The 15,828-nt window shown below is 38.1% G+C and overlaps 1 protein-coding gene across 1 annotated transcript; it reads right to left on the minus strand.

Moving 5' to 3' along the window:
- Nucleotides 1-1,675: 1,675 nt before the first annotated feature.
- Nucleotides 1,676-15,527, minus strand: pak4 (p21 protein (Cdc42/Rac)-activated kinase 4). Its single transcript, XM_058413927.1, has 10 exons — nucleotides 15,366-15,527; nucleotides 7,675-7,896; nucleotides 7,013-7,221; nucleotides 6,522-6,918; nucleotides 5,986-6,396; nucleotides 5,655-5,788; nucleotides 5,080-5,206; nucleotides 3,876-4,001; nucleotides 3,630-3,764; nucleotides 1,676-3,528 (listed from the first exon to the last, which is right to left on the minus strand). Exons 2-10 carry the CDS (start codon nucleotides 7,873-7,875, stop codon nucleotides 3,373-3,375), a joined length of 1,896 nt encoding a protein of 631 aa, XP_058269910.1. The 5' UTR covers nucleotides 7,876-7,896; nucleotides 15,366-15,527; the 3' UTR covers nucleotides 1,676-3,372.
- Between the last annotated feature and the right edge of the window lie 301 nt (nucleotides 15,528-15,828).

A 15,828-nucleotide genomic window follows, 5' to 3' on the forward strand; every position in this document is an offset into this window, starting at 1 on the left:
TGCAGGCCAGTCAAGTTCCTCCACACCACACTCGCTCATCCATGTCTTTTTGTGCACAGTCATGTTTGAAATTGTCCAAAATTGTCTTGGTACGCCGAAGCATTAAGAATTCCTTTCACTGGAACTAAGGGGCCAAGCCCAACCCCTGAATTCAATGATTTGGAGGGGTGTCCCAAAACTTTTGTCAATATGGTGTGTATATATATTAAAATATATTTATTTTACAGTCAAAAAAATTGCAGAACAAAAAACTGTGTATGTTTGGTTTTAAAATGGTGATTCAGTCTTTTCTTTTTAAAAACAAAAGGAACTCAGTCAAATGTTTGTTTGCAGGAAAGTGTATTCCAAAAAAATAAAAATAGCAGAAACCAAAATACATTTAAACAATAAAAATACATAGGGAACTGAAATCAGGTGTCTATCAAAAGTAACCTTTCTGCATGACTACAGAGAACACAACGAGAGGACTGAACTCACTGATACACAAACACAAACAGGCCAGTCAGTAGTAGTCACAGTCCAGACAGGATTCAGAGCTTGTGTTTGAGGGGAAAAAAAATAAAATAAAATAAAAGCAATATTTAAATCATTGTTTACATGCTACTGATCGTGTATCATGTCATTCATTCATTTCAAAAAAAATTCAGAAAACAGATGTGTTTAAAGTATAACCTACAAGCTGACAAAATGTTAGAATTACAGATATTGCTTTAACACATGCAGTCAAACATAGATGGTAGTGATTCAGCTGCTGTATGAATAAGCACGACTCCTTAATGGGACTTGTGGTATGGCGCAAAAACACAAACAAAAAAGAAATTCAGAATGAACAATGGTATCAGTACCATATCTGATTCAATACATAACCAATTTAAATAAACACACCGATATCAGAAAATCCAGCGCTGATATGACACATTCCACACAGTTAGTGAAAGTATACTGTGAACATGAGGCATTTCTACTGCATTAGCAAACAACTGAGCTGAAATAATGGCATTAGTGTAAAAATTCATTAGTGCATCTTCAAAATGTAGAAATGTACCTCATTAGTGAACATCAGCAAATTTTACAAACTGAGAATGAGTATGCAAATGGGAGACAGACAGAAAGGTATGTTTCCCAATACAAATATATATTACCTGTACATTTAGCCATGATGCTCACAGTACAGTATTACCCATTTAACAGCATAGTAAGGATTGTGGGTTTTTTAAAGGACGTGTCCTGATATAATCAGTGTGAACATTTTGCAGGTATGATAAACAAAAGGTCTTGACTCTAGAGACTTTTTTTTTTTTTTAATTAAGAGTCATTCATCATGCTTTGCAAGAGCAGACTGATAACTTCATGTGTGGAGGATTTAAATGCAGGCCATTTGTTAATGAAGGAATGATAATTAATCCTGGATTTACGTCTCTTTACCTGTTTTTGTGCCCTTAATACTTACAATCAATTCCCATTAAAAAAAAAAAAGAAAAGAAAAGAAAAAACTTGAAACTTTTACGAATGCTATTTGGTCACTGAGGAAGCATTCGTACATAGACCTAAGTAAATCTACATTAAAATGTAATAACGTTTGTCTGTTACTCAGCTGTATGATTGTCTTTTAGTTCCACATCCAAAAAAACTGGAGCAGTCTACTGAGAGACAAAAAAGCCACTGTTAAGTATTATTAGTTAAAAAAAACAAAACAAAAAAAACAAAAACATTTCTCTAGATCTATATATGGGTTGATTTCTTATTTTAAAGAATTTGTAACTACAATTAGAATGAGAGATGTTAAGGCATCAGGTAAGAATTTAAAAATATCTCACAAATTATGTACAATAAAATGCTACTTCTTCAAGCCCTTCTACTTTCTACATCAGATGTTTAAAAAAAATGGCATCAGATTGACCCTCTGACGCTGTGAAAATCACTTACACCCAAAAAAGGACATACACAACCTTCAGAATCGTCTTCTAACGGATCAATTTGCTTTTAAGGGTCTATCCAGTCCTCAACTCGAAGGCTTTGCATGTGTATAGGAACAAGCAACCGCCACTTTGTGAAGCAAAGTAGCTTTCCCTCAGTTCTCTCTCTCTCTGAGGGTCACATCTTTGGTTGCTGTCTAGGTGCAAAAGCTAATGTGCTCCCAGCTCCAGGAATAGAGCACAAAGGCACAGCTACTTACAGAGCCCTGTGCTGAAATAGGACATACAAGTTCATACCAGCTCGCAGCTACATAACCATATGTATGTCTTGTTAGTGTTTATATGCAGCAGGACACAGGGACAACAGCTGTCGAACAATCAAATTTAGGGAAGTAACAACTGCTGGAGATCATGTCCCTTGTTAATTAGCCCTAACAAACTTAGCCCTAGTAACAGGGGACTGAAGCAGAACTAGAGTGCTACAGAATTTGATTTATCAACGTGTTTCTGATTCAATTCATCTTCTAATTACCAGAGTCTTCACAAGCACCACCTGCTCTGCCTTAATCTGACACCCGAGCCTAAGTTCACACAGTCCAGAATGCTTCACGTGTACAGTTCACATCTTAATGCATGTCGAGGTGCTGAGCTACATGGAAAGAGATCCCTTAACAGCATTTCATTCTGTTTTAATGGGAAGACGCATTTTTTGGATGTTGGATTAAAAAAAAACGAACAGGAGTGCAGCTTCAAACCTAGAACAGATATTTTTAAAAATCTATTAAAATTACATGGGACTATGTATAATCAAACACCCAACAACGTGGAAAGGGTCTGAATTAAGAGTACACATCCAGTGTTTACCTAGTCTAGTGTTGTAACAGGAGCCTAGTGTTTTTTCTCTCTCTTTTGATAAAGTAAAATATAGCTCTTCAGTAGTTAATTTCCTCTTTAAATTGACCAGAAGTCAGAAAGTGGTTATGGTGCAGGAGGTGAAGTTTGAGTTTAGAAACAGAGCACTGCTTCCATGATGGGAGGTGAAACAGCAGCTCCAAAAAGTTTCTGATGTTAAACAATTTTAAGTCAGAGGTTAATTGCTTCATCCAGAAACAAAGCCAGTGAGAGATGGTTTAAACTGCAAAATACTCCAAAATCCCTCCTAAGAAAAAGAGGAACACTGAATTCTCAGATGGCATGTTTCCAGTGATCATTCAACTAGTGTAAAAATCATCAGTGTTGTCTTTGCAGGGCTTCTTTTGGTTTAGTCCTTTCCAAATGCCTCAGCTCAAGCCAACAGCAGTGTTTATAGGATTTGGAGGCAAGTCTGGTCTTTTCAAACACTTGATCTGAAACTTGAAGTGAACAGAGCTGCGACTTTCTGTAGGCCTCCTCCTTCAAAGGCTCTGTGCTTTGAGAAAAGCAGAGGGTCCTGGTGGAATGGATGCCCCTCTTGCACTCATCTCATGCGGTTTTGCCTCATGAGGGGAACGATACAAGAAGGAGGGCCAGATTTGGAGAGAAATGGATGCTTGAGCAATTCCTGGGCTGTGGCCCTCTGAGCAGGGTCCCGAACAAGCATCCTGTCCAGGAAACCCTTAAGAAGTGGTGAAACCTGAGAGAGTAAAGGAAACCAAGTGAGGAAGTACCATAAAAGAACACACTCATTTCATAAGACTCATTAATAAAGAACCAGAATATTGTTGAAGGGTTTACTTTGTGAAGGTTCTTCAGTTTGGGTGGTAGGTTGTCTCGAATCATCTTCATTGCTTTGAGTGGCGGTTCATTAAAATATGGCGGTTCTCCATCGACCATTTCAATTACCATAATGCCAAGAGACCAAATGTCCACCTGTGACCAAAAAGTTAGTTTTGGGATTCCTTAATGCACAAATCAACCATTAATCAAGAAAACATAACACCTAAAAAAAAACCAGTGACAATGAAAAAAACAGGATCTCACCTCTGGTCCATATGGCAGTCTTGATATGAGCTCAGGTGCCATCCAATATGGCGTTCCAACTAACGACTTCCTTCGCTGGACCTCTTTTGAAACTTGGGCACAGAAGCCAAAGTCAGACAGCTTTATCTAAAGATGTTTGAAAAAGAAAAAAAAAAAGATGAAGTGTTTTATGCCAAAATAACAGAGTGATAGATAAATGACCAACACATTGCAAATTATATTACACAAGGGTTTTGCAAGCTTGTTCTGCACTTTTGCAAGAAGAGGTCATTTTCTGTCAAATTTCTATCTTGATGTAATGCCATTCAACACGGTCAAGCAGGCGATTAGACGGTCTGAGCCAACACCTTTGTTACATTTTACTTTTTTGGCTTCTTCATAAAACACATGCATTAGTGTATTAGCAGATACATAGGTGAACATTGTTAAAAACTATAATGTGGATAGAGCTTTGTGGACTGATCTTTAGTGCTATAGTGTGTGTTATTAAGTACATAAAAATCATTATGAAGCTAATCATATTTTTTTAACTCCTTGCATTGCATGGCTGGCTAAACATAAGAGGATATCTGGCTTGAGGATGGCTAGCCAACATGACAATGAGGAAATGAAACAGAAAAAAAATGCAAACACACAAAGCCTTGCCGAGAAACAACTGATGATTACTGAGAAAATACTTCCTCTTCTCTGACAGCAACCACAAAATGAAACCGTGCCCCTGTGTGACACCAGTATTTATTTAGGGGCACAATGAGAATCAAAACTATGTACAGGTTATGATACTCATTTTGCCTCAGGGCAACAAGCATATATTTTTCTTATGCATAAAGGTTCCAAGAATAGGAAAGCTGTAGGTGAGGCTAAAAAGTTTAAACCACAATAGAGAAGGTTTCATGAGGAACAGGCAATACGGAACAAGTAAGTGTGGTAATGGTTTTACCAAGTTTTCACAAACTTTCTAAACCAAGAGTAGCTTTTTAAGCTATAGGTTCCCAAAACTGGGCTTGAAGTACCCGCTGTGCTGCACATTTTATTGTTTTCCCCATCACACTAACTTCACCTTGGCTGATTAACAAAGTTAAATGATGTTGGAAAAAACACAACAACAACAAAGGGTCAGAACCAGGGTCAGAAACATTTCTTTATACCACAGGGTGTATGACTTAAACAGAAATTAGTTCTGAAAATGGAGAGAAAAACTCACTCTGCCATCATGAGTAAGTAGAATAGAGTCACTTTTAATGTCTCTGTGGATGACACCCTGAGCGTGCAGCACTGACAGAGCCTTAAGGACAGACAGGCACACTGTGGCAATCTGCTCTTCATTCATCCTGAAACATACATACAGCACATATAAAACACTGTAGTGAAGACACAAAAAAAATGAGCCTGGTTATAGAGTCTAATACATGTGCAATCATGTATAATGAAAAGTCAAAGACAAGAGTGCAAAACTGCCTCCTAGTGGTGAGCAACATGTATATTCTATACTCTGTATTAAATATTTTGGGAGATTTAAATATTTAAATATTGAGTGAGTGAAGAGAGAGAGAAAGAGAGAGAGACAGGGAGAGACAGAGAGAGAGACACACACAGAGAGAGAGAGAGGGAGAGAGAGAGAGAGAGAGAGAGAGACAGAGAGGTCAGAACCACTACACTGACATGTTGAAAACATTTGTAATACAGGAACTGCTACATTTTTGGGGTGACCTAATCATTGAAGTGATAGGTGTATGTTAAGGGCTTAAGGAAGGTAATAAGAAAGAACCAAATACTTACCTAGTATGTGTGACTATGTCAGTGAGCGCTCCGCCTTCAAGAAACTCCATGACAACCCAGAGCTCATCGCCAACTAAGTAACTGTTGTACATGTCCACAACATTCTCATGGTGATAGTCTCGCATGATCACAACCTAAAAGGATAATAATAATAATAATAATAACTGTATAAGTGTGTATACACACACATACATGTGTGTGTGTGTGCGCATGTAAAAAGCTCAGTAACTGATGAGGCAGTAGTTGGGAAAAGGGCCTTCCTAGCAATAACACATTTGCAACTGTGACTATTCTAGCGGTTAAAACCTATAGTTAATAGAACATAATTCACCTCATTAAAGAGCAACTCTCGCCGCTGTTGTTTGCGCAGATCCATTTTTTTCACAGCCACCAGTTTGCCTGTACTCTTAACTGTTGCAATACACACAATACCAGTAGAGCCCTCGCCAATTTTTATGTAGTGATCCAGGTAGGTGCGAGGGTCACCAGGATCCACCACCATCTGGAGAGCAGCACGGAACTGCTCATGAGAAACACGCTGAGGTTGCTGTGGTGGTCCAGGGGGTGCAGGGGGTCGAGATGCTGGTGGAAATTGCTGGTTGTGGGGAGGATCTGGACCCAAAGCAGGGTGAGAAGCATGATGCTGCTGGGAGGAGCCCTTACCCCCACTGTTCCCACTTCGGCTTGACCCACTGGATGGGCCATTCGGGGGCGGGTCTTGAGTCCTGCCTGGTTTCAAGTCCTACAATGGAAAAGGTGATAAGAGAAAAGTCTCAGCTCAATATATGCATACCAACAAAATCTTTCAATGCCCCACCACAAACGGGAGGAACTGTCAGTTTTCTCGTTTTCTCAGTCTGTACTCACCTGACTGCTGGGGTTTCTTGCTGAGTCACTTTCACTGCGGGGGTAAGTGTTAAATGGCCGAGTCTGCTGTGCTGTCTTCATCACCCCCTCTGTAACAGGCAGGTTGGGGGTTCGAACATTTGGTCCAGAGAGAGGTCTCTTGTCTCGCGGGGACTGTGGGCTCTCGTCCTGATTTGTGTAGCTGGATTTTGGCCGTTTGTCACTGGCCACTTCCCTCCAGACCACTGGGTTGCTGTGGTCACGATCTCTGTCTCGCTCTCTGTGAGGTGGGGCGGGAGGTCCAGGGGGTCGTTCTTGCTCTTTGTGTCTGCTTGGCTCCTGGCCGTGGGGCTGCATTGGCCTCCCATCTTCTCTGTGGCCTTTAGCTGGTCTCTGGGAATCAGGCTGCATTTTCTCTCTATTCACATTTGAATAAGAAAATAAACATCAGCTGTCTAAAGTGAAAAATGGACAATTGAAGGAAACAAAGTACAACATAAAACAACATTTACCTGTCTCTAGTCTCGCCTGCATGCTCATAGTGTCTGTGTGAGTGTTCTCCATTCTCCTGCATCCCAGAAGGGCTTGAGTCACTGCGAGGCTGTGTGGGAGGACTGCCCCGTCGCAGGGAGTTTGAACGGATCACTGACATGGTTTCAAACTCATCCAGGAGCCACGTCAGAGAGCCATCAACCCCTATTTTACTGCCTCGCACTATAGCCTGGAAAAACAGACATTGCACCAAAAGTAAGGTTAAGTTCAACAAACCAGTCAGTATCTTAGATGCCAACAAAGATCTGCTGCTTTTTTAAGGAAAGAAAAAGCATGGCATCAGCACCACAAGGATTTGTGTGAACTATACATATCTATACATAATATCAGTGGTTAAGCCTCATAATTATTAAAATATTGTGTTTGTCTGATTTCAAGGACTGTTTTATGGTCCAGTTCTGCTCTCTAATGTTGATGTAGTAATTGATCAGATAGAACAAATGTTTATTGTACACTCATATTCCCAAAACACACCACAGATGCTTCTGGCACATCTTTTAATCAGATATGCTTCCATTTAAACCCACATTTCAACTGACAATAACTCTATATCTATATTCGAAATCTAAATATAACTCGAAATCTATATTCTACAGCAATGTTATGACTATGTGGTAGTTACCTTGCGAGGCTCCACAGTGGTAATGACTGTGGCATCGATGAAGGGTTTGGGTCTTTTGGCTGTGTCTTCGATGAGGCTCTGCCATTGGCGAGGAAGCCCCACAAACTTCTGCTCCTGCTCATCAAAGTCAGTGTGCACACGGTGCTCAAAGTTGGAGGGAGCTGAGATCTGAATACGCTGCTTCTTCTTCTTGGTGAACATGGCTACAGCAGAGCATCAGAACTAAAAGAGAGGAGAGCATGACCGTCACTCATGATAGTTCTAAACAAGGTAAAGATTTTAAAATGCTGAACTACTGATACTTTTACAAATACAACTAGGTTAATAATTCCAACCATCACAATGGCTATCAAGCTGGACAATTTAATGTCTGTCCAAAAACATGGAGTGGGCAAAGAAAAAAAAAATGTTGCATTTAGCAATGTTTTACTTTTTTGCCTACAATTTTGAACCATTTAGAAGCTTAGAGCAAAACAGGACATGTATCAGGGCAGCAAAAGAGAAGCCATTATACACTATATTGCCAAAGGTTTTGGAACACCCCTCCAAATCACTGAAGTCAGGTGTTATTTTTCAGGGGTTGGGCTCGGCCCCTTAGTTCCAATGAAGGGAACTCTTAATGCTTCAGCATACCAAGACATTTTGGACAATTTCATGCTTCCACCTTTGTGGGAACAGTTTGGGGATGACCCCTTCCTGTTCCAACATGACTGCACACCAGTGCACAAAGCAAGGTCCATAAAGACATGGATGAGCAATTCTGGTGTGGAGGAACTTGACTGGCCTGCACAGTCTCCTGATCTCAATCTGACAGAACACCTTTGGGATGAATTAGAGTGGACATTGCGAGCCAGACCTTCTCATCCAACATCAGTGCCTGACCTCACAAATGTGCTTCTAGAAAAATGGTCAAACATTCCCATAAACACACTCCTAAACCTTGTGGAAAACCTTCCCAGAAGGTTTATAGGCTATATTGCCAAAAGTTTTGGGACACCCCTCCAAATCATTGAAGTCAGGTGTTGTTTTTCCATGTGCATGTAAAGGCAGACGTCCCAAAACCTTTAGCAATATAGCGCAGGATAAGCACATTTTAGACAAAATTGCATATGCATAACTACTGCTGCTACTAAAAAAAAACTCATGTCTAACAAAGTACCTGCTCCTTTACACTTTTATAGAGTTTGAAATTCAGTTCCAATTTGCTTCATGGATTCAAGTGTATACAACTAATCATGCTACAGGCTTGCACAGCCAAAGCTACTCACTGAAACACAAACATGAAAAATGAAGTCTGAAGTTGGAAATGTGTTTTAATGGTGAATACATTAAAAAAATTAAAGAAATTAAAATTTGTTAAAGCGGTTTCTAATAAAACAATAGCTTCTTCATACGGTAGAATAAAAACCTCTTTCTGTTGTGCAAGTTCACTAAAAGCACACACTCTTCCAGACCGAATAAGAGACACTCCCTAAAGCAAAACACTCATCTCTTATAGGAGTCTGGTGAAGCCTCCCCCTCACCCCAGCCAGTCAGGCCTGGAAACCCACTGTTTATTGGTTTGTGTCTGAACTGAAAAGAATTTTTCAAAAAAGCAGCAGCTTTGTGGAGATGTCAGGAAGCACATGAGCTCTGCCTTATGATCTCAGTGTGAATGTATTACTAGGGTCAATGCCATGCACTTCTTAAGCAATATATTTTCAAAATGCCCTAGAAGCTGAAGTAAAAAAATGCATGAAATATTAGTGCGACAGCTGTGGCATAAGTCTGTCATATTACAAAAAAAACACTGAGTATAATTATAATAAACCCTTGTGTATATTTACTGGCCACATTATTGGGCATTATACAGACCTTCATTCTTGTTCCAAGCTTGTATATATACAGTATGAGACTGCAGAACTGGTTGTACTAATCATCTAGCTCCAGATTACAATAACCACCATGTGCATTATAGGTTATATGGATACACAAGAACTTATATGTATCTAAGGTAATCTAAGGTACTCGAGAAAGAGGCTACAGAAGGAGCTCTTTTCCCAGCCTCAGGGGGAATGCTTTTCCTCATTTCCTCTGGTTAGAGACTTTGTTTAAACAATCAACAACATTAAGCAATCATTAATAACATTAAGCAATCAAAACTTAAATACATGGGACACATTAATCCAAAAATCAAAATCTAGCATCACTTTGACATGTAGGTTAATTCAAATGGTGTATGCTCTGACTGTTTATTAATGAAAGTGAGGCAAGACAACAACTTTTATTATACGTTTATTTTCATTATATATTTATTATTTTAACAATAACTCTGGTTTTTGTACTCGTGTTATTTTTATGCACGTTTAAGATGTACTTTTTATTGTATGTACTGTTTGAAATGATCTTGCTGCTGATTGCTGTATATGGCTGCATATTTCACCCAGGGACACAGACTGTTTGTATGAGAAGTAAAGATACAAACACTGACTAAATCTGTGGAACATTATCCAGCCATCATTAGTGTGTGATCAACCAACAAGATTTAAAGCATTTCTAAACTAAGCTGAACTCAGCAGCAGAAAAAGTACAGAAATAAAAAAGAAATTAACACAGACAGAAGCACTGTGCCAAGTGACAGATGAAATGATAGAACTTTAGTACTGTGTACCAACTTGCCAACTGTTTATTTCTTCTAATGTGATGTTCCAACTTGTCCAAAAAGGTTGTACATTTGTTCAGTACCACCTGATACAGTTTTTTTTTTTCTTTAATCTCTAGTTGGGAAAAATATGGAGCCAAATTTATTTGTTATAACACAAAAGGGTTAAAAAATTCTGGTGGCTAGTTATTCTGGAGGCTACACAGTAACATGAGCAAATCCTTTATCTGTCCATTTGGTGGACTGTTTTTTTTTTTGTTTTGTTTTGTTTTTTTTGAGAAAGAAACAGTGATAAGGCAGGAGGCAGTATTGGTCAGTATAGGGGGGAAAAACAGCACTGCCTTTGGACCTACCTAGCTTTATTTTATTAACTTGTATTAACTTACATTAACAAATGGATTTCTTTTTTAAAGAATAAACAAGAAAATAATCTAGCTAAACATATACTAAAATGAAAAGTCATAACATTTTCCATCACTAACATAACATGCTCATACACCTACATATTGAAAATATATTATATATATATATATATATATATATATATATATATATATATATATATATATATATATATATATATATATATATATATATATATTACTAACATTACTAACATTAGTCTATTAGTGAATGGCTAAATACTTTTCATTTGGTAAAATCTACACTGAAAGCCTTCAACTTGAGTATACACGAATATACTCAAGTTCATACACAAACAGTGAGGTCATACACAATGACCTCAACGAAACTATTTAATACATGACCTGACCAAACAGCAGTGAGGTTGAACGGTCAGTGAGCTCAATCCTACCCCACCCAACTCCACCCCACCACACATTCACCACAAAATCACTACACAGCACGCTGGCCTGCTGTCAGTTAAACCTGAATGAATGAATGAATGAATGAATGAATGAATGAATGTTTGACCAATCTAGATGCTTTCACTGATCGTTAGGATCCACCATGTATGCACAAAACATGCACTCCATCATCATGTACAGCTCATCATCATCACACTGATAAAACCTTGATATATGAATTAACACTTGGATATTTCTATGCAAGGGCATCATTTATTTTTAGCACTAAATTGTTTATAGATGTTTATTGACTTCTGAATTATTAAGTCAGCAAATACAGTTCTTTTCCAACAAAATAATAAATCAAATGGTAAAAAAAACCTGTACATCAGCAAGTACAACCTTAAACGGTCATACTAAATATTTACTCTATTTCCTATTTATTTTCCAAACACAGTAATGTTGGAGACTGAAGATAAAACAATATTCTGTGGCTAAGCTTGTGGCTATAAACTGATTCCTCTAAATTTGTTCTTTTTTGCTAGATGAGAGATGAAGTCAGCACATTCAGGGCTCACTGAAGCCAAACTCTTAAGCACACAAGGTTGACCTCTTTGACCTCTGCTGCTGTGAATTAAAATGCAACATACATTCCTTGCCTTTCCTGTGCACTACTTACAACAACTTATTTATACATACACCAGTGTAGGTGAAAAATGGACCATCAGACTGAAACCTGCATAACATCTGAAGGAGTTGCTTTAATGCAGGACATATATTTAAGGAGAGTTCACATTCTGCATGTGCGTCTGTTTCTGGACTTGTAAAGCCAGGAATGTGTGGAGCGCTCAGTACAGATTTCATCCATCTAAATCTTCTGACACACCGTCTCACGATGTTAGGGATGCAAGCTACTTTAAGTAGGAGAAACTAAATTTGAAAATAATATGCATACTAATATGGCTAAGACAACTTACTTACGTTTAGCTCTGTGTTGTATTATGCAGCTCTGTGTTGTTTTATGTAGCTCTATGTTGTTTTATGTAGCACTATGTTGTTTTATGTAGCACTAGGGTCCTGGGAAAACACTTTCATTTCACTGTGTACTGCGTCAGCTATATATAGTTGAAATTACAAGAAAATCATCTAGACTTTTTTGAAAAAAGTCAGTGATAGACTGATTACATTTGGGATAAAAACTACAAAATACTACACTGCTTTAACTCGAGAAGAAACAAAGATATAAAAGATACAAAATAAATAATAATTAAAATAAAATAATGGTCACTATAAGTGGCTCATAAACTTAGTTTAGCAATAACACATGCATACATAACTCATGCATGTATCCAAATTTAATTTATAACAATTTCTTAATCTTAAAAGGTCCACAATATCCATCATTAATACATAATTAACTAGAATTTATTATTTATAACATATGCACTGCATGTTCACCATTTACTCAGCCTCTATATCTATATTATGTTTTGGTGGATTTTGCTCAACATATTTATGCTTGCAAGTATTTTTGCTTAACATATTGTTCCTGAAAATTCAGCCACAGTGGACATTATATAACTTTTTATTATGTTAAAGAAATTCTTACTGGCATAAAGCAAAGTGTGTGAAGGTTTTGTTTCATCGTATAACTTCAGCTGTGTTGAGACAGCAGGCTGTGCTTTACCAGACAAACCAATGCCATCATTTTCTGATGTTACAGCACTGGGGTATAATTATGGTGTTATTCTAATGGAATGACCGATGAAAGACCTCAAAACATTCATTACATCATGTCAGATTAGAAAGACAAACATTTTACACTGGATGGCTCTTAGTAAAGAGCTAACTAAGCTGCTACTAAAGTAAACGTATTTGTTTTTAAACACTAATGTTCAAGATCAGAGCCAGGCTACTCAAGCTTTCTGTAGATAGGCAACACCTTCAAACAAAATGACCGAACAGGTCTATTCCATGAACATGATCTAACTCTAGAAATATTGGGCCCTGTACCATTTTTTATCATTGCTTTTCAATACTGAACCTTTCAGCCAAAAAACACAAGACTAAGTGAACACTTAATATGTGGCTAAAATAACGTTTTTGTTGTATAAACAGATTTTTCCTAGTTATGCACAAATTCCTGAAACTGTATGGACCTGTATGGATCTGAGCATACATGAAAAGTAAACTCATTACATCAAGCAATGTTAAATTCAAACAGGTTGGTTAATTTCTCTGACAAATTAGCTCTCATAGTAGTGTTGACTATACTTGAAACTACAGGTTTATATTAACAACACTCATTTCAATGTGTTATTATTTCTATAGCACCACCTTCACAGGGATTCAGGGGACACTCACATAAGTCTGCTAAGAAAACAGAGTTTTGTGAGAAATTTGTGCTATCATTTTTTTAAAAAAAAAAGAATATAGTCGAATCATTAATGGGGTGAAGTTTTCTACTAGGAGATGTTTATGCAAGAGAGTTTGAAGTCAGTGAGTATTCAGACATAGGAGTACAGATGACTGTGTGTCTTTTGCAACAAACAGACAAAAAAACCCTTATCCTGAAAGTTGAAAAATAGAAGAGACCGGTGAGGGAACAACCGTTTAAATCTGTAAAATCTTCTATAAGTGAAAACAGGAACTCACAAATGTTCAACAACAACAGTAACAACAAGCAGACTAAGAAATCAGTATGATGTGTTGTTTATAAATAAAATCACTGGCAAATTGCAATGGTCACTACAGGACATTGTGTCAAAGAACTTCAGCAATTTGAGCAACAGTAGCTCGTCTGTTAGATCGGACCACACGGGCCAGCCTTCACCCCGCACACCCATCAATGAGCCTTGGCCACCCACGACGCTGTCACCGGTTTACCAATGTTACTTCCTTGGACCACTTTTGATAGACTCTGACCACTGCAGACCGGGAACACCGCAAAAGAGCTGCAGCTTTGGAGATGCTCTGATCCAGTCGTCTGGCCTTTGTCAAACTCGCCCAAATCCTTACCCTTGCCCATTTTTCCTGCTTCTAACACATCAACTTTGAGGACAAAAGTTGCTGTGTCACTTGCTGTCTAATATATCCCACACACTAACAGGTGCCATGATGACATCATCAGTGTTATTCACATCACCTGTCAGTGCACATAATGTTATGGCTGATCAGTATATATGTATGTATGTATGTATGTATGTGTGTGTGTGTGTCTTGTAACTCTCTAAGCTGCTGTAACAAAAGAATTTCCCTCATGGGATGAATAAAGTACTATCTATCTATCTGTCTGTCTACATCGAGAAAGCGTTTACAAGACGTCAAGAAGATTCTTCCTGGAAACTCATCACACAGTGTACAGTATATATGATACTGAAACTCCAACACGATAGAAACTGACAATTCATTCGTCTGGGTATCACAAACCAGTACTAATCAAACTGGAAAAAGAAAAAAGAAACCCACACCATCAGCAACAGAGAACTTAACATTAGCTCCACTTCTTCCTTGTCCTACCTGAAACAAGCCAGTGACCGAAACTAACACCCGGAGGGCCATAAATTAGTGACACTGTAATTAAATATATAATAAATAAATTAGGTAGTTCAAATGATCGATTTCTAATCATACATGTCATGTTATAATGATAAGCTAATGTTACAGATGTTAACACTGAGCAAATCTACACCGATACTGTATTCAGTGAACAGAAATATATGGCAACCAAGTAAAACTTTGTCCTTAAAAGCGCAGAGTTTGTGAACTTAGTTATTTTCTAACACAATATAGCCGTATAAAAGAATTAAAACAATACTATTCATGAAGTAAACTTAGCAGGCTAACTAATGTTACACTAAGAAGCTCAGCTAACAAGACGAACACAGCTGACTAGCTAGAACGATTATAATACTATATAGAGAAAAGTAACAACTCTAAATAAAAGTAATAACGTTTACCTACAAAAAACAAGCTGTCTGCGTATTAAAGTTGTATTTAAAAAAAAAATCAACTTAAACACAAAACTATGCTTTCAACAAACCTGCATTAAACGTCCCGACTTTCAAAATGGATATGCTAGGCTAACTTGCTCTGCCATGCATGTAAGCTAATAGTTAGCTCGCGAGCTAGTTGCTACTTTAGCTAAATATTAGCATTGGGAATCAACCGAAACTGGAGTTCAAAAAAACTAGTTTTGTCGATAGAAGAAAGCGCAAATACGTTCCCAGCATTCAGATATTTACCTGGTATGTAATGTTGATTCCGTCAAATTTCCAACTCCATCAACTCCCCAGAGCGCGCTTTGACAACTTTGAGACGACTAGAAAGTTTAGTAAAACTGGTTAAATGCGCTTATCTAAAGTCAAACCCCTCGGCAACAAGACCTCCCCCGGAGTCATGTTGGAAACAGACACAACATCCGGGCACCATCGAGACTCCACAGCGCCCCTAGCTGCAGCACTGAGATCATTCAGATCATTCTCTCGTGTGTGTGTGTGTGTGTGCAGTTGTCCTGTAAAATTTGGTTTTGTGTGTATAAATACATACGTTTTAGCATTGACTCTTTTCTGCTATTAAGGTGTCAAATATTTCACTCTGCAGTTGTCGTTATGGATCAGTAAGACATTTTGCTCTTAAGTGGTTGGGATGTAGTGGGGTGGGGTGGGGTGGGGTGGGGGTGTACCTCAGGAGGCTCAAGGTGACCTC

This window comes from Hemibagrus wyckioides, linkage group LG17, assembly GCF_019097595.1.
Source record: "Hemibagrus wyckioides isolate EC202008001 linkage group LG17, SWU_Hwy_1.0, whole genome shotgun sequence".
NCBI lineage: Eukaryota > Metazoa > Chordata > Actinopteri > Siluriformes > Bagridae > Hemibagrus > Hemibagrus wyckioides.

Coding starts and splice junctions, on each gene's coding strand:
- pak4 (XM_058413927.1), bottom strand. CDS start 7,875: ATGTTCACCAAGAAGAAGAAGCAGCGTATTCAGATCTCAGCTCCCTCC. Junction 5,207..5,654: donor GACATAGTCACACATACTAG/GTAAGTATTTGG, acceptor TGTATGTTTCAG/GATGAATGAAGAGCAGATTG. Junction 4,002..5,079: donor TACTTACTCATGATGGCAGA/GTGAGTTTTTCT, acceptor AAACATCTTTAG/ATAAAGCTGTCTGACTTTGG.